The 19,959-nt window shown below is 36.6% G+C and overlaps 1 protein-coding gene across 6 annotated transcripts in view; it reads right to left on the bottom strand.

Annotated features, from left to right (window-relative positions):
• LOC145674507 (uncharacterized) overlaps positions 1 to 19,959 on the bottom strand; it is a 266,730-nt gene that overhangs the window by 204,809 nt on the left and 41,962 nt on the right. For 5 of the 6 annotated variants that reach the window (XM_081744660.1, XM_081744658.1, XM_081744663.1 and 2 more), the window contains 2 exons: positions 9,880 to 10,018; positions 5,469 to 5,667 (listed from right to left, as the gene is read on the bottom strand). In XM_081744660.1, coding sequence (XP_081600786.1) covers positions 5,469 to 5,496 — 28 coding nt within the window. In that variant the 5' untranslated portion in view covers positions 5,497 to 5,667; positions 9,880 to 10,018. Of the gene's footprint in view, positions 1 to 5,468; positions 5,668 to 9,790; positions 10,019 to 19,959 lie in introns of all 6 variants that reach the window. The other variant, XM_081744659.1, reaches the window with a different exon arrangement.

The raw sequence follows: 19,959 nt of genomic DNA, 5'->3' as shown, positions 1-19,959 counted from the left end.
GCATATAAACATTGTGTGTCTATTTTAAATAAATACGTATTTTTGTTGTATACCCCTAGAAGGACCAAACCGTCAATTTGACTGCCTCATTTAAAAATCTATATTTTGTTGTTGATGTAGACTGTTTTATAGGTTTACGCTATACAAGGTAATAACAAATGTAATATTTCTGTTAGAAACAATAAATTTTGAAATATTTTACGTTATTTTTCCAACGAGTTTGCTATTTGATATATCTTTTATTTCTGCTTTTCATTGCTGTAAAGGTAAAATATTTGGTTCTTCTTTGATTGATTTCTTCTTGAATTGACAATGTTCGTATCTTGTTGGTAACATTGTTCTCTGTAGAAATAAAGGTTTTCTTGAAGGTACATATGAATAATTACAAAAGCAACATGAGACCTGATAAAATGTTACGTGCTTTCTAAGATTTGAGTAAAAATGACTCGCTTGGAAGAACAACAGGGAGCTTGCTTCGATTAAGCCAGCAGTAGTAACTAGAATGCAGTGTCTGAAACTACTTCTTCGGATAAGAGGAAGGAAACAGATACAGAAGTTTCCAGAAGTAATCAATCAAATGTCTTTATAGCAGGTCATGGGACACGTCGGAGCAAAATGGACAGACAGAACAATGATGGGTGTACTACCTCACACGACATCCTTCGCGAGAAACATGTTCGTTATATTATGCGTTACATCATATTGAAGATGGTGATTTTGATAGTGCTTTTCGCTTGTTCATAGACGAATCAATGTTGAGAAACATTCTGAAATGCACCGTTATTGAAGCTCAGACAGCGTCAAGATTCTCTTTGGCCATTGTCAATTGCAGAACACTTTCATTTTTAGCAATATTGATATTTCGTGTAGCTTCAGATATATCTGTAAAGGAACTATAGAACGTAAGCTGTGGACCAGTGTTTTACAGAAAGATTATGGAAAGAAAGATATTTCTTGAAACAATATCTTCGGTTTGATGAAAAGTCCCCTAGCTCTTCAAGGCTGAAGGCAAACAAGCTTGCTTTGGTATCATCTGTGTAGAACTTATTCATTGAGAATTGTATCAGGCACTATAAAACCCACGACAGTGTTTGTGTGGATGAACAGTTATTCTCTAGTAAGATGACATGATGCAAATACATATAATATATGACAAACAAGCCTGACAAATTTGGATTCAAGTGTGGTTGCTTGCAGTTCTAAAGTCACGGTATCAACTAAAAGGCATTCCCTACCTGGGGAACGACTAAGAACGACGTCGGGACTTAGAGTTCGGCGAATATATTGTTCTGAAGACGATGGATTCTTTTCTCAACAGAGGACTGAATGTTACATGCGATAACTTTTCTTACGAGTTAAAAATTAGCCGAATCTTTGAAAAAGAAACAGTTGACCTTGATTGGTAGTATGCGTCCAAATAGAAGAGAACTTTCCAAAATGTGCTTGAATCAGAAAGAAAAGAATATATTCAGTACAAACCTTTATGGATATCAATCAGAAAATCCACTCACAGTACACAAGTGTAAACGCGAGAAAAGTGTTTCTCCCTTGAGTTCAGTGCATACAGGTTGAAGTAAAAATGTATTGAAAATGTAAATTCACCTTCATGTAATAAAATGTTTGAAATAAATATGATGATTTTGGTGTATTATACACTGGGTTTCTGCTAAAGAAAAATAGCCCAGCCAATGTCTACAGGGCAGGTAGTGTCATCACATGATTAGTAAAAAAGAATTTCATACCTAGGAATGTACGTATTATTCCTTTATTTTAATTTTTCATGTCACTGTCCTGTGAACAAACTTTCGATATTAATATTATATTTAATGTATTGACGGGATTTAGTAGATCACCCTGTATTATATCACGAGAAAAACTTACATAAAACATAAGCTTAAACTTACATAACATAAAACATAAAATATAAAGAAAATGATATATATCTCTTGCATTTAAATAGCCGTCAAAATGACGGCTCGGTACTTCTAGGGAGGTAAAAATTTTGGTCCTTCTAGTGTTAAAATATGCGGACGTTACAACTAATTTAAATGTACTTGTTATATATAGTTTAAAGTTTTTACTGAAAAGAGATAACATATCTTGAAAAGGTATTTTGTTGAATAAAGAGCACCCATATCAGATATAACAGATTCTTCCATCATCACTTATTACCAGACTCGATTAGCATCACAAAATCTGCAGTTTTTAGTAAGCTATGTTGTGTTTCTCACCAATGGATTCAGTAACACATTCAGACATTTTGCAAGTACATGTATAGGTGAATTTATAGCACTGACCAACGGTCAAAGTGGAATTTCTCGGTTTCGAATTTTGGAACTCCATGCAATTCAGAAGGCACACTACATTTTGGAGTGAATTTTTTTGGGGTACCTTCTGGAAAACGATTTGATTTTGCTGCAGAATTCGGTTCTCTTTGAATAATTTGTGTGGGATTCTTTGATAAAATCTTATTAGCAAACATTTTATCTTATGGTCGTAGCCATGAGAATACTTCATTACAGTCGAATTGCCTTCATCTACAGGAAAATCACAATCTCTTGATTTGTCCCAAGAGATTTTAAGATTTGTCTTTTTTGTGTGTGTATTTGATTTAATTTCTTTGTGGATTGAGATCATATTCAAAGTTTCAGCTCTAATTCTTCAGCATCCGCAAGAGGCAATTGTTCTATTGTCGCTTCTACTGAATACATCGACTCTTTTCTGGAGAGAAATTTAGGAGATAGAAACAAACTTCAAACGTTTCGCAAACACAGAGATTTCTTGACTCACTCGATTTTAGTGTGGTTAAATTCAAAATGAAATGAAATCTTTGAGTTTTACGTCTCACGGTTATGCCGGTTAGGCTAAAGGAGACGGTGATGATGAGAGATGAGTGAAATGGTGGAATGAAGAAAGTGGGAGGAAACGGGAGAACCCCGAGAAAACCCACGAGCACGGTGTTTGTCCACCACAAAGTTCACTTGGCGGGGGCTGGGATCGAACCCGGAACCCCAAGCACCAGAGGTGAACGCTCTACCACTGAGCCACCGCGCCCCCATGTGGTTAAATTCACTAGAGGTAGTTTAAGTAGACTTTCATTAGAGTCATATTTTCTCCTTACTTCGAAATTTTGAAACGTTTTCTTCGGCCATTCAATGTTTATATTTCTTGAGTTTTTTACATTTCTTGTATGTTCTGTTGTCAACAAAAACATTTTTTTTTTTTTTCATGAAGTTGGAGAGCTTTAAATGTAACTTAAGCAGGGTTCTTCCTGTCCAATTAAATTTCTTCCTTAAATATATATATTTCGGTCGTTAGGTGAGATGGCTCACCCTGAACACCCAAAGTGAACCAACAATAATCTTCGAACAATAAGTTTTCTTTGAGAATTCATTCTGTACAAACATGAAAGAAAGTTTTCTCCCATGTTTAATTCTGAAAAACAAGTGGATATTTTAGGATTAACTAGTCGTATTCTCTATTCGTTCTACGCTTTTCTCGGATATTATTTTGGAAAATATATTCCACAAGGATTTTCTGTTTATCTGTCCATGGGACAACATTTTTTTCTATTCTCCCTTGACATTTTTTTAAAAATGGTTTTCTTTAATTTCAAAGCTAATGCTGCAATACATGTCATCGTTATTACTTTCTGAAATACAGTTATCGTCACTGTTCATGTTCCCTTTATTTTCGGGTAATGAGTCAGATTCGTTGAAACTGATTTTCAGCTAGTCATTTGAATTTTGTTTAGTTGCTACCTTTTGTTTCATCATGACTAATAATTTGTAAACTTTTCTGTCTTATGTACATCGCCTGGAAATCGATATTCGTTTTTAGTATATAACTTAACTATATAACCGATAAAGGTAGTTAAGTGCTCAAGGGCTGCCTCAGACACACTGAAAATTTCTGTTATTGTTCGCAAATGTTACCTTAAACACGTGGTTGCAAAAGGATGACGGCTTTTGGTCTTTGCATGTACTCAGTAATAATATACGATTTGGGCTGTCCAAAATATATCTATCTGTTCACTGAATTTTCAAAGAAATTTGGTCTTACAGTACAAAAGTTTTGTATGATCCTGTAAGTCTTAGCTAAAGAGCATTGGTACTTGACGGTCTCTCTTCCCCCAAATTTTTTCTCATGCACATCGTACTTTAAACCTTATTTGTATTATTGAGTCTTTGAATTCCTCATAATTGCATTAAGGAACGGAGTCTAGGTAAGTTGAAATTCTCATCCTTCGAAGCTCATTTCGCCCTCTTCGTTTGTACCCAATATCGTTCCTTGGAGAGATGTAAGACATTTAATTATTTGCCCTTTCTTGAACTGCAGCTACTGCGGGAAAACTCTTCTTACTTTAATACTGTATGAAAATTTTGAGGTCACTGACAAGTGGAATTATGGAATTATGGTAATTTTCTTCCAGTTTTCCATATAATAAATTATTAACTACTTGATCAGAAAGACAGAATCTAATAACTAAGTCGTCGTTTAAGATTAGCTTCTGCCTCTGCCAAGGGTATATTATCATAAAACATTTTTTTTTTTTTTTTTTTTTTTTTTTTGTTGAAAGCATAATTCCTTTTCTATATGTAAGCACAATGTTACAATAATTTTTCAAAATCTTACATATATATTGATGATCAAAACTTCAATCTTCTGTATATTTAGAAACTGTTTCGGTTGCATCAACTAAGAAATAATTCTGAGATTGTAAGAGTTATATTAATATTTGGATCTTTGGTTTTAATTTTACTTCAATAAATAACCTTGCTAATTCTTGCATTTTTATATACATTACCGACATAAAATATTTCTCTTCATGAAATTTACATGAAGGTACAAATCCAAAGGTACAAATCATGGAATCAGTTTTCGCAATTATGTATACCTCTTATTTGAATGCATGTGCGGGAATACGTTTCCTTGTAAATATTTATCAACTTTTGTCTACCTTCTTGGAAAAATATCTTAAGAAGATCCTTGTCTAGAATATCTTAAAGTAGTCTTCTTAAAAGAACGTTTCTTCTGTCGGCTTAACTGTTTATGAGAACAAAAAAAAAAAACAGCATGACATGCAAGGCAAATACTCAATGGAATAGTCATTATTAATTGACTTTCTTCTTACATGTCTGACACATTTCTTCCCCACATTAATTTATAATTACCCTTTCTTAGGAAGCTAATTACACTTCTTGGGAGGTTTCGATTACGTGCGCTGCACTTCCATCTCATAAATGACATCGTTCCAAAGTCCTCAAAGTCCTGGAAAAGCTAATAACGTACATTTCACAGAAGGAAAATTTTTATTATGAATTCTTCTGAATATTTTGATATACAGACGTGTTAATACACTTACGTAACGTAGAAATTTATGCCTCACTAATTGTTCCGTTCGCACATTCTAACTAAGGAAGTGCGCTAGATATCTCATGCTATATCCAAATCTTGTTTGTACTTACGGATACATATACGGACTGTGCTATTCATGGCTTGAACTGAATTCCTTATCACTCGGAAGACATTCACAACCTCACTCAGAGCTTGTAGAAGATAATATTAAAGCTTTCGGATGAGTTTCTTCTCATATAGTCGTTAGATTCGCAGAAAGTTGTATGCAACTTCGCTACTTGACTTCAGATGTGAGAGTCTGGAACAATCCTAAAGAAAAATAAACACAGTGAAAGAGAAAGAACGAAAGGAATATTATATACAACAAATGTACATACAGTTAAGAAAATACTTAATTCAGTAACGATAATAATAGTAGTAGTAGTAATTAACAGAGAAACAATTCTTAATTTGTGCGAAATATCGAATTTCCCTGATTTAAAACAACTGTATGTCATTTTTCAATTTTAGTTCCAAATAATGAACTAACCGTTTCTAATACTTTTGTAACTTCCTTTGTTATTTTGACCTATTTTTAATAAAATTGAAAAAAAAAATATATATAGTTCTGCATAAAACGATTCAACTTTCTTTCATAATTACTTCATAAATCAGATCTACAGCATGATACGTAATACAAACTACGCCGCACTGGATGCAAGTTAAAATCTAATTGCACTGCCGCGGCCCCATGTTTAAGTATTATGTCATTAATTGTTGTCAAGAGCCGGATTTAGGTTTGATGGGGGCCCTGAGCTACGGAGAGTAATGTGGACCTTTAACTGTCTAGCTGTCCTTTGTTAATGCGATATTCTACAAAGCAGCCTTGCAGAAGAGGGCCCAGTACTTAGGGATACATCATAGGAACCTACAAAGCATAATACGCTGTTGTTGTATGTAGTTTTATTATATTTGTTTTTTTATCCTATAATTGGCAAGTGTACACTCAAAGTTTTCTTTTAATTTTTTGGGTTCCAAAGAGACTAGAGCCCTAAGCTGTAGCTTGTTCAGTTTATACTGCTATGTAAATCCAGCCCTGATTGTTGTACACACTAGAATTGCTTGAATATGTAATTCACTGTATACGCACTTCTGCGTGACTGAATGGAAATTGTGCTCCTAAGCTGAACAGTACGCATCATTCTGTTCATCTACTTTTGAAATAAAGTAATGTCTCAACAGATTATGATACATTATGTAATTCCAGGTTACAACCTCCTGTCAAGATACCCAAATATAGAAGCTCTCTTGAAAACTCTGGAAGTTAAAAAGGCAGCAAAAGAATATTGAATTGTTGAGTTGATTTTGAGTTTAACGTCCCTTTCAACAGCGAGGCTATATCAGACGTCGACCTACTGATTAATGTGGAATCCGAACCACATGAGCTCCTGCCTTGAATCGAACCCGGGTCTTCCACGTCAAAAGCGCGTACGCTAACCACTTAGTCACGAAGGAGCTCCACAGCAAAAGAAGTGAAAGTTTGTAGACAGAGGTGACACAGTGGCAAGACTGGAGTAACCAGTGTCAAAGGGTGTAAGGCTCTAAGTATCAAAAATGTAATTTACTGTATAAGTGAATTTCGTACGAAAACGTTCTAATAGATTAATTTTTAAGCCATATTTTTAACAGCAATAAAAGTTTAAGAGAAGACCGAAATCAAGACGTTATCCTTTCTTGGATTGAAAGTTTGTCGCTATCCCCTCTTTCCTTAAACGTAAGCCAGAGAGTAGCAATATGAACAAAATGGTAAATTGTATCCCAAAAACTGCAAGAACACATTGTAACATCCCACATAGTTTTGTTTAGAAACAACCGACATGTGCTTATATTGACAAACATCAATCATGTTCGTCTTACTACGGATTACCATAGCTGCAGACGACATGAACAACAGGGACACCTCTATGGTCATGTGACGACGAAGGAACACCAGCGTCACTACCTCAACTATAACCGAGAGGATTTCAGTGACAAGTATCAGTCTGCGACTGGTCACCTCCCTCCTTTAGCTTGCTACGGAGCTTTGGGAGAAATCTAACCCAAAACCTCTTGTTTGCTCAGAGCTTTCGGCCTCCTCTCTTCTCACTCAGTTTGCTCGGAGCTTTGTTGGGACACCTAACCTCAGTCACCTAGCTTGCTTCAGAGCTCTGTGATTTTTAACTCCCTTTCTGCTTACGTAGAGCATTGGAGATTCTAAAATCCACTCCACCTAGCTTGCTCGGAGCTCTCTGGAGATCCTACCCTAGGCTGCTCGGGTCTTGAGCCACTTCAATTAACCAGTATTAGAGAAATTATATAAAAGTGATACTTGCAATATACTGTTTATAGAGGATTTTGTAATAGAAGTCGGTAATGGGAAACGATTCTGGACTGTAATTTGCTTTACTTATACCTTCACAAGCAGAACTTTACAATATCTAGTGAGTTGAAATATAAAGAATCAATGATGCTCTGTAAGACTTTGTCAATACTTTGGAAAATTGGCCAAACTTTACTTTTTTATGGATAAAAGAGAATAAGGCGTAGAAACAGCATACTCTTTGGATTGCTGAATTAACAATTGTTATTACTTGCTTACATACTGTAATTCAAATTTAAATACACAATGTAGATATAGACATCAGTATAAATATTCAGGTTCGTGTGATTTTTTTTCTTTTTTGGAAAATATATTATTTCACTCTCACTCAAATACAGAAATAATTAATACAAAATAACAATTCTTGAAAAGAGTACGCACAGCTCAATGTGACATAATTAGCTATTCAAGTGCATTAATGAAACATATATGGCAACAAAAACACATGGCTTAAAATAGTTCCAAAAATATCCGACCACTTTAAACATCTCAAATCAAAACATAATTTAACAATCTCGATTGCATAATTAAACGCTGCACAACTTTGAACCAGGTAGAATCAAGGTATCCTATATATATATATATATATATATATATATATATATATATATATATATATACACACACACACACACACACAAAAAATAATGTCTGACCTTGAAAGGTAACATTTAATAAAATTTCATTAAACTTTAAACGAGAATACCTAAAAGAAATTTAAGACACCCTTGCTCTTACCACAACTACAAGGTTTACTGATTTTAGTACATTTGAGAATCTGACGGTCATATGAAATATGCAGAGTGGGCCAGGATAAACCAAATTAAGAGATGGGAAAGCGAAAAGGGGTAGTGTATTAGACAAGGAAAATGGACAAAAATATTTTTACGTAGTGAGCACAAATGAACAAAGCACATTGACCTTCAATGGAGAGAGGAAAAAGGCGCGGCAGGAGAAAACACGACCTGCACTTGAGAAAGAAAAAAGTCAAGATAAAGCAAACGAGCAGTGTAGACACGAAAATGTCGCTAACGAAATAGTCCAGGATATTCACCGTAAAGCAATATAATTATCAGAGCAGGTCATTGAAAGGAATAGATGAAAATTTTCGTGCCGAGTTTAACAGTGATTCACCTGCTAAGTTAGCCATGCACGAACTCACAAAAATCTCTGAGCAAACAGAATCCTTGCTTGATAAGGACTATCAATACCCAAGTTGAAAAAGGACAGAAGCACAGAAGGAAGATACTAATCAATGGATATTGCAGAGTTACATTAGGCGCCTGTCGCAGCAGATAGAAGTGTCACTAAAAACATGCTGGTGCATCCTGAACGATCTCAACATGAAGCCATGCAAGATCCTGAATTTACTCAAGTTAAAACAAGCAGACCATGTTAGAAGTATACAGTATTGCACATGGCTACTGGAGGAAACCGAAAGCAGTATTCTCGATCGGAACCTCTACCTGATAACGCAAGAGGCGTCGTTCCACGTCAGTGGATACACAGCTTCGCAAAACCCGAGGTATTACTCTGTCGAAAAACGCAGGACAAATATTCGCGCTGTGTCGGTGACGAGAATCACTGCATTTTCTTCGGAGACATAGTGAGCTCAGCGTTTTACATTGCTGATACCTTCGAGCCTTTTGTAGATCAACTAGCATCGGACGAACGAAGTTTCGCGTATTTCCTGGAGGTCAGCGCGACAGCACACGCCTCCTTGGAAGCGGTGTCCTGATTTTACTCGAGACAGAACTGTCTGAAAAGGTCTACCGCCTTCAAGGTCCCTTGATCTATCTAGTTAAGATGTTTATTTCTGGGGCAAGGTGAACAGCAACAATCTAAAAGCCATTAATGCACTACAATAAAATATACACGACTCCATGGTCAACATCAAACAGAACCAGTTACAGTAATTCGCACTGAACCTGATAAATCGGGCCAACCAGTACTTCGAACACGGCGGTCAAAATATCTAGTAGTACCTATAGAGACGGAGGAACACATGTAAGTACGCTTTTGTCTATGATCTACCTGTATAATAGTGCCTTGAAATCAAATGTTCATCACATGATTTGAGTTTGGCTTATATTGGTCCACCCTCTATACGAAACAAGGTTTACCTTCGGTAACACCATCTTGGTTCTGAGCTATCGCTTTGAATTTCTTTTGCTATGGTTAATCAACGTAATCTGCAATTCCTATTGTTGAATTTCGCTCACTTTGTACTGCTGTCAATCCATCGACAAAATTCTTCTTGATCTGGAAAAAAAAATTTAAAAAATGAAATAACATAAAATGAATATTCTAATCATGACAGGAAAAAGCAAACTGAGGCTAATTGTGGCGTTCTCTGGAACTAAGTGCAATACCTCCATTATATACACCGACGCCCATATAAATAGGGCTCGGGTTTGCCCCCTTAAGCTTCCAGCTCTAGAAAATTCCATAAGGGTTAGTCTACATTCAAAATTGCTACCTGATAAACAACTTTAAATCTCCGTCTCAATTTTGACAGACGGGTAAAACGTTATTCGGGCCCCTCTAGATTCTAACAGATAGGCATAATTGTGAGATACGGGACGTTTAATATTTCTTAATGCATCTTCGTTAATTTGCATGCGTGGTCCTCATATACTCCTAGGTAAGGCTGAAACCTGTGCTAGATACAAAGGTGAAAGTGTGTAAGACTGAGGATAATTACATTTTAACAGTTTATTAAAAGCATGAAACGGATAAACGACTTCCGTTACGTCGTTCGCATAGAACGCCACAATTATACTTAGAAAAAAAAAATTAATTAAAATTAATTTACCAAGCCGTATTCCAAAATGTAACTTAAACTGAAATAATCTATGTGTATAAACAGTAAGTAACTTAATTCAGTAAACTGATTCTAAATTATGGAGCTTAACTTTTTAGTTTAAAAAGAAACTAAAACCAAACTCATTCTAGTTTCAGGTAAATTCGATATCTTCATTAGCACACTGCCTAAATCATTTCAAGCAAACCACGCTCACTAAAAACATTTAAAGCCTTAAAATAACCAGCACCAATGATCAAAACACACCTTAACATAATAGAATTTTGGTAAGCTGATTTAATTTTAATCTATGTAAAATGAAAGCAATTAGTCTAAAGTTAACGTTGTAGGTCATATTTTTTAAACTTCCATTCATATCAGAGATGGGCGGTCGATAAAAACTTATGCCTTTCTGATGGCAAATGACTTAGCAGTTTGACTCATTAGGACCGATCATTATAGTGATAAGAAGGCCGCTACCTCCTGGATATTGAAGACATGTTAAATAATACTTCATAAATATTTATTTCCAGTTGCTCGTGTCGAACATGAGCTCAGTGTGCACATAGTTGAAATCCTGGACGAAAGGTCTTTGTAGATATGAGCGGCTCGGGCGAACATAATGCTACGTCACATTCTCGAACTTTCGAGTAAACTGTAAAAGAAAGTTGACCATTCCGATGGAATTCAATACAATGGCACATACCAAACAAGATTCCCCTGCAATCTGCAGGTGCATTTACGAACGTAAACTACCTACATACTCTTCTATGGTTCCATCACAATCCACTGCACTTAACTTGATTTCATCGGAAGCGGCTTTACTATTATATTCGCCCGAGCCGCTCAAGGTGGGAGGGTAATGTAAAGGAGGATTAGAATTAAAAAAAAAAAAAAAAAAAAAATGGATTGGCTTCATACAGAGTATAATCCAATAGAAAAGATCCCTTTCTTTTATGAAAAACGTTCAGGTTATTTACTTAATTAGTACTTTCAAGAGCAAAAACGGTCCATACTCACAAGTTGTACTCCATTATAGTAGGAACCATATATTTCAGAAAAAATGTATGTTGACAGACGTTTATTTTGAGAGCCCGAACTTGTCAGTTGACGAAAAAAAAAAATAGCAGTGTATCATAGTTGATAAGGCTATCTACCAATCGCTCGGCCCGGGTTCGATTCCCAGTGAAGACGGAAATTTTTTCTTCTCATTCTATCCTCGATACAACGCGACTCAGGACTTCACCCCGCTTCTGTAACCTGGGCACCTCTGAAATGATCTATGAGGTAAAGGCAGCCGAACTTCCATTGGGTCCTTAGAGCTCCGTCGTAACTATATGGTTAGCGTAAACCCCTTCGACGCGAAAAACCTGGTTTGATTTTCGCTGGAAGTTCATGTGGTTTGGATCCACGTAAAGCTGTAAGTCCAGGTCTCATATATCCTAGGTGCTGAAAGGAACACTAAATTCCAAATCAAGCAACTAATGCACTGGGTCCTTGGACATCTTGTATGTCCGGAATGGGGACCGTCCTTAACTTCCGAAGAAAAATCGCATAAATTGATACCGGTAAAGAATCAAACACAGTAAACTGAGTTTTGCAGAATAAGTACCACAAGAAATTCACTGAACAGAAATGTACATGATCTAAGAAAGAGAATGAAAGACCTCTTCTGCGTAAATTGATTGAGTGACAACTATACATCAATATTTCGCAAGGAATCTACGAACTAATTTTTCATTTGTTCCATATCGAATCGTCAATGGAACATTCATTCTTCAAGATACACCGTTTCCTCTCGTCACTCCCACCTCTAGTTTTCTTTTTAAGCACCGACCTTACCTTAACCTACTGCTTGAAGTATAATTCAAATCACAATTTGGATTCACATCCAAGGTAAGCTTCTTTACCTGGGACCATGCGCGTTACCCACTTGACCACGGAGGGAGATTTTGCTCTCTATCTGTCAGTAATCGCAACTGAAAGGTTTATAAGATCACTGAAAGCACGTCACCGATATACCCATTTACAAAAATATTTTTAGGTATAGGATGAGAATTACGTCCTATAGTTAAATTTAGCCTACTACCATTAAAATTGAACTGGCTTAAGCGAAGTAGCGAGAACAGTGTTTTTGAGGAAGGTTCTTTCAGTAATCGACTTGGCGGAAAACACTAATATGAGTATAGCAACTTAATACAAACTCTATGGGCATTTCTAGTGATTTTAATTGTTGGAGCTCTGTGTTATTGAAATAAACGAAAACCTACCACATTTTTTTATTTTACATACGAAAAAATTTTCTTGAGTTAAACATCTTCCATTTTGGTCTTCAGGGGCAACGGTATCTTAGGAAAGACTACTGAGGAATTACACAACGGTGAAACAATATATATTAGGGTAAAGAAGAGTAAAACACTAAAAACAGGGACTTGAAACGTACGAATCATATTATTCGTGCACGAAGGAAATTATAAAATTTGGCAAAGATTAAATTAAATCGTTTCTATTGATGGATATATGTGTCACTGAATAGGAGATAGTGGATCAACCAAGAAGTTGAAACTACTGTATGTTCTGTTCTAACAATGAAACAATATGACATAATAGCATCAAATTGTTTCGAAAAAGGAGTTGATTACTAGTATAAGTTGTAAGCAAATCTTTATTAAAACTTTTTTTTTTTTTTTGAATATTTCACTAAGTTTAGACCCCACGATTAATGGCCCAAAACTGGAGAACCAAAATCCTCCACACTACAATATTTCTGTGAGCGTTTTTATCGAGGTAAATCCATGTCTAATGAACGAATGACCGTTTGCTAACAACTTTTTATATATATATATATATAAACGAGGTGTGACACAATAAATCGTACTAAGGTTATATTTCATAAACGAAAATAATTGCACTAAATTCATTAGTGTTGTGTAGAAGCACGATCTCTACCATTTGCATGAAGTTCGGACTCAACCGGCCTTCGCAGTTCCGAGTGAAGCGTCATTCAGTGAACACGTGTAAACGTTTCAATAATAATAATAATAATAATAATAATAATAATAATAATAATAATAATAATAATAATAACGTCTAGTTTCTTGTGAAATTTAAAGAATCGACAACCGAAACATTCCGAATTCTGACCGAGGCACACAATGGCATTGTGTTCAAAGTACATCTTTCTGTGGCATACACTTTCTCGGGAGAGAGAGAGAGTATTGAAGACAATCATCAGTCAAGTACGATGCGTTCTTCAGTTCCTGACACAAATGAAGGGCCCAGGAGAAGAACTTGGTAACTTCCAGTTTACAAATATTAAAGGAGCCCTTAAAGAAAATAGGTGTTTATTCTGTTGTTCCTTTGCGAGCATATTTTTCTTTCCTAAATACCTCCGGAAATATCATGCTCTTCGCTTTATTATTATTATTGTTTAATCATTATTTAGGTCCCAATTCTACAAACATAAATCACTACCAAACTAAAACAAAGAGCTACCGTGTTTTTCTGTTGAGCCCTTCAAATATCAACAGTACATGAGGTGATCAGAAGTGGCAGAAGGCTGAGTGTGCGTGTAGTAATTGAACTAGTTAACTTGTACACGGAATCTGTTCAGCAGATTCTCACAGAAGAATTAAAGATGAAAACTATCTGTGCCTAAAAATCTCTTGCAGGACAAAGAGTACCGTCAAGAATTGTGTGCGGATATGAACCAGACTTGTTAGAATCTGTATTCAAATTCGACGAAACATGGATTTTTACCTACGACACGGAGACTAAGCAGCAACCCATGCAATTGAAGCGCCTAGTCCCCCTCGACGGAGAAAAACACGCATAACTCTTCAGTAAATGTTGGTTGTATTCTTTCGTACTCATTCAATTGTAATGTTTAAGTGGTCAATCAGTACTACTACATCCAGCTTTTTACTAGAATTCACGAAAAAGTTGGCAAAAATAGGCCTCTACTGTAGAAAAATAATTCTGCGCCAGGACAACGCACCAGTTCATAACACTATTTGTCAGGCAATTTTTGGTGTGTAAAGTATTACTGTAATCGAACATCCACTACTCACCATATTTGGCAATGTGACTTCTTTTCCCCGAGACTAAAGTCTATCCTTAAAGGAACACGTTTTGCCCTAGTTCAAAAACTCAAAACTGTGGATCTTCTACCTCAACTCACACAAAATGACTTCTAGTATTGTTACAACAAGGACAGCATGCAAAAGTGAGCGAATGCAGAATGAAACTATTTCGAAGGTAATGATCACACTACGCACTAATCCGTCAAGTCCAGTTCGTTTCTTTTTCTTTTTTTTTTTCTTTCTTTCTTTCTTGTCTCAGTCCTCGTGTGTATATATAAAGTTCGTGGACTGGACGCAGTGTGTGGCACTAATGGTGTACTACAGCTGATAAGTCACGTCCTGGACGAGGCAGTGGGAATTCGTCTCTCGACCCAGCAAGAAACAGGTGCGTGCATAGAGTGTAAACAGAGGTTTTATCTCTGTAGTGAAAGCAGTTGAATGTGCCGCTGCGGACCTGGAGAATATTGCAGTTTGAGCAACGGACAAACATCTAGTTCTACCAAAAACTAAACAAATCCGCTACAGAAACGTTGCAGATGATCAGGCAAGTGTACGATAACAACGTCCTGGGCCGCAGAGATGTTCGAGTAGCACCAACGGTTTGCGAAGGTAAGAAACAGTTTAGAGGTTGATGAACGTACTGGTCCTCCAGCAACAGTTCGAGCTGAATGCAAGATCGAAGAGGTTGCAACAGTGATGCGCGCTAATCATTCCTAGTTGGTAGACGACATCGCAGCAGCAGTACGGATAAGCCATGGTACGTGTAACAACATTCTGACGGATGACTTGAACATGTCGCGTGTCACCCAGCACCGTGTGCCATGCATTCTACCACAAGACCAACGTGAAGAGCGGATGACCATTTGCGATGACCTGATCAGCAATGCCGACGTTGATGGAACGTTGCTGAACCTGATTATAACAGGAGATGAAACAGGGTGTTTCCTGTATGATCCACAACTAAGAGAAAAGCAACCACCTGGAAATCGACATCGTCTCCAAAATGCAAATATCTGAGACAAGACAGCTCAAAAGGAAAAATGAGTGTTTTTCGACTCGCAGGTAATTGTCTACTTGGAATTCATTCCTTATGAGTAACTGTCAACAAGATTAGGTACTAGGAGGTCCTTTGCCGCCTACGCGAGTCAATTCGTCGTAAGCGTCCTGAACTTTGTCAGGAAGAACTGGATGCTGCTGCACGACAATACCCCTGTACATTTCTCTTGCCTTGTCCAGGAGGAGCTAGGAAGGAAACAGGTCAGTTTAGCCACAATCCTCGATACTCACCTGATGTCACATCATCGATTTCGATATGTTTCCCAGCTTGAAAGCTAAGTTATGCGGACGTCGCTTTCATTCTCCTGAGATCATCAGTTCCACAAAGATGCCCTACGAGAGATGTCTGTAAACGCCAACATTTTTCTTAAATGTTTTCAACGGCTCTACGAACGTTGTCAAAAGAGCATCGCTACCAACGGTTGCTATTTTGAGGGGCAGTGTGGACCTGTGTAAGAGTCTGTGTGTATATGTGTGTGTAAGTTTACGCCGAGCACAGTAATGATGACGACATCTGGGTTCTACTGTTTGAATATATTCTAGATGCCAGTCCACGAATTTATTGACTGTATTAATATATATATTCACAGTTTCCAGATGCGAGGAAAGGTTTCGACACAATCTTGACGTTTCGGAAACTTATTTCGGAGCAATTTAGAGATAACTTGTGAGTGTACTTTCAGCGAAATCAAACTTGCAATCACAACTATTTTGAAACAAGAAACATGTAGGTTATATATTATTTTCCATAAACCTATCTCTTCCCGTGCAAAGAATGAGAATTTTGCTAGTATTTTTATATTCCACTCCCCTATATAGAAATGTGTTTCTATTTCTATAATAGAATTTATAGTTTATTTTGGCTTTGAAAATTCACTACCTCTGAAACATGAAATCCCTAAAAATGTTTAGATACTTATTCACCCTGCTGAGAGATCAAACGAGAATCAGACATTTAGAATTTTTTTAAATGGTATATTGAGAATTATTATCATGATAAGGCATGAGGACATTATAACATTTTTATCCACAGGAGCTATCTGTGATTAGTGCTATCTGATGCTGAAATCTGCATGTGTCTATGGTTCTTAATATTTAGTATATTAGTTCTACACTGTAATAATTATCGAGGCATTTCTCTACTGTCAACATCCTATAAAATCCTTTCAAATATTCTATTAGCAAGATTGACCCCATACGCAGATGAAATTATTGGAGATTATCAGTGCGGATTTAGACGAAATCGATCAACTATCGACCAAATATTTACCATTCGGCAAATACTCGAAAAAAAAGTGGGAATACAATACCCCGGTACATCAACTATTTATTGATTTTAGAAAGGCGTACGACTCGGTTAGGAGAGAAACATTATACAACGTTCTTACAGAACTTGGAATACCGAGAAAGCTAATTAGATTAATTAAGATATGTTTAAATGAATCCCAAAGTAAAGTTCGGGTAGGAAGATTTTTGTCCACGAGTTTTCACGTCGAAAATGGCCTGAAACAAGGAGATGCGTTGTCGCCATTATTATTTAACTTTGTTCTGGAATACGCTATAAGGAAAATCAAAGATAGCAACCAGGGCCTAGAGTTGAACGGTATTCACCAGGTTATGGCATATGCTGATGATGTAAATTTAATAGGGGATGATAGGAGAACAATAGAAAGAAATGCAGAGATCTTATTAAACGCTTGCAGGGACATGGGTTTAGAAGTAAATGCAGAGAAAACTAAATACATGGAAGTGTGTCGGACCGTAATACAGCAAATTATGGATGCGATAAAATATTAAATAATGCTTTTGATAAAGTGGATAGTTTCAAACATCTAGGATCAATATTAACAGACGAAAATCATATTCACGAAGAAATTAAATGTCGACTAAAAGCACGAAATTCGTGTTATTATTCGATTCAAAATCTCTTGTCGCCGCGAATTCTGTCGAGGAATTTGAAGCTTAAAACATACAAAACGATAATCATTCCTGTTGTTCTGTTTGGCTGCGAAACATGGTCACTTACTCTGAGGGAAGAACATAGACTGAAAGTATTTGAGAACAAGATCCTGAGAGGAATATTCGGATCTAAGAGGAACGGGAATGGGGAATGGCGGAAACTTCATAACGAGCAACTACATAATTTATATGGTTTACCAAGCATTGTTAGGGTCATCAAGTCTAGGAGGCTTAGGTGGGCGGGTCATGTAGCCAGAATGGAAGAAAGTAGAAACGCTTTCAAAGTCTTGACTGGAAGACCAGTCGGAAAACGACCATTAGGAAGACCCAGGCGCAGGTTGGAGGACAATATTAAGATGGATCTCGCAGAGATAGGAATACAAAGTAGAAACTGGATGCAGTTAGCTAAGGATAGAAGTCAGTGGAGAGCTTTTGTGAACGCGGCATTGAACCTCCGGTTTCCATAGGCCATAGAGTTAGTTAGTTAGTTGGTTAATATTAGTTCTACAGAAGAACATGCGAAGATGAACGCATTCCGATATTTGGCCGCAGCACTAACTTCAATAAAGTTAATTACTTCATGTCTGTTAAAGTTCTATGTTCATTTGCCGAAGTGTTTGTGGGAGATGAGTATATAGGGTGTCCATACAGTCTGGGTACATAAAAAAACACGTTTTAGTCAATTTAATTTTAATGTATAATATGTTCAACATGATTTCCGTGCTGTTTAATGCATAATTTGATGCGCTTTGCAAGATTACGATGAACTCGATGGAGTATGTCTGAATTGCCGTCGATTTCAGCACACTGACTGGTAATGCGTTCTGTCAGGTGGTTTAAATTTCTAATCTTCATCCAGTAAACTTTCGCTTTCAGCATAACCCAGAAGAAGAAATCTATTGGAGAACGGTCTGGCGAACGAGAGAACCACTTCACATAAATCTGCACGCGTTTATTGGAGTCATCTTCATTTAAGTGATGCAATATCTGTAACTTGTACGGATGAAACTTCTCGTCTACCACGATTTTGTGGATGGTTGATCTGGGAACACCCAACTCCATGGAGGCCCGACCAAGCGATTTTTAAGGACTAGCATAAACCTTAGCCAAGACAATCTCTTTCGTTTCATTTGAAGTCTTTGGTCGTCCAGAAAGGGATTGGTAAAACGCATTGTCTGTTTCTTTAAACTTGGTGATTAATTTCCCGACGGCAGTAAAACAAATAGGTTGATGATGAGGGTGTCGAATGTTAAATTCTTCAGCAATTTTGCGATACGACCATACTTCTCGTCCACGTAAGAGTACCAGCTCGACTCGTTCTTTAGACATAGCCATCGCTCAAGCTGGAAAAACGAAAGCAAATTATTAGAATTCTCTACGTACGCAGACTTTATGGACACACTGTATTTTACATTACGAAAACATGCCCATTCTATACAGTGAAATCAGAAATACGCTGCTTCAAACTTTAAAAGGCTCTAAAATAATTCCCATTTGATAGAATATGTTCAAGAAATTAATGACTTCCGCTATTAGAACTTTCACAATTTGATCAATGTTACGCGGGAATACAAGTATAATGCACCATACGTATCCCTTCAAAAATAAACTGATAAAAACTGACCAACGTGCAACATCTGGTGTACATTTGTGATGAGAACAGTATTTACAAGAGTACATGGAAATGTATTTTAGTGTAAGTTTACGACAGAGGCAAATTTGTATATAAAAGAAAACCCCTGAATACCATATCTCAAGTCGGTACATCCGCAATAAATTATATCTAATTACAAGTTAAAACAAAACCACCGCAATTGCTAGAAGCAAGTAGTATGAACGTATTCTGATTACATGTGACTGTGCTGCCATCTATGAACCACTTATTAAGTAAATTTACAATGCTCAACTGTGACGACTCAGTTTCCGAAGTTTGCGGAAGAATAAAAACCACTGGTTCTTGAGTAGATGGTAACAAATATGTGAGTGGGTGACGGCACGTCTTGAGAAGCCGGGGGTAAGAGTTAATCGAAACTAGGTCTCGATCTTTGTTGTTATTTATTTGTGTTTAAAATTCTTTTTCATTTCGTTAGATTTATAAACCTTACGGATAGAACAGAAATTAAGTCTTAGCTATACAACTGCTTGTTGTGTTAAAATCTGGAACACTATTTCTTTTATTCATTCATTTTATCTTTCTTAAAAGTCGAATCAAAAGGATGCATCCACTGTACATGATCGATGAACCTAATCCGATCTTCAAAAAAGTTGGTACGAGGGTAGACCTCTACTATCTTGGCATGCAT

This window comes from Thermobia domestica, chromosome 17 (genome assembly GCF_964235325.1).
Source record: "Thermobia domestica chromosome 17, izTheDome1.hap1.1, whole genome shotgun sequence".
Lineage (NCBI taxonomy): Eukaryota > Metazoa > Arthropoda > Insecta > Zygentoma > Lepismatidae > Thermobia > Thermobia domestica.
Note: the sequence above shows the minus strand (reverse complement) of the source record. Positions and strands in the feature narration are given on the sequence as shown.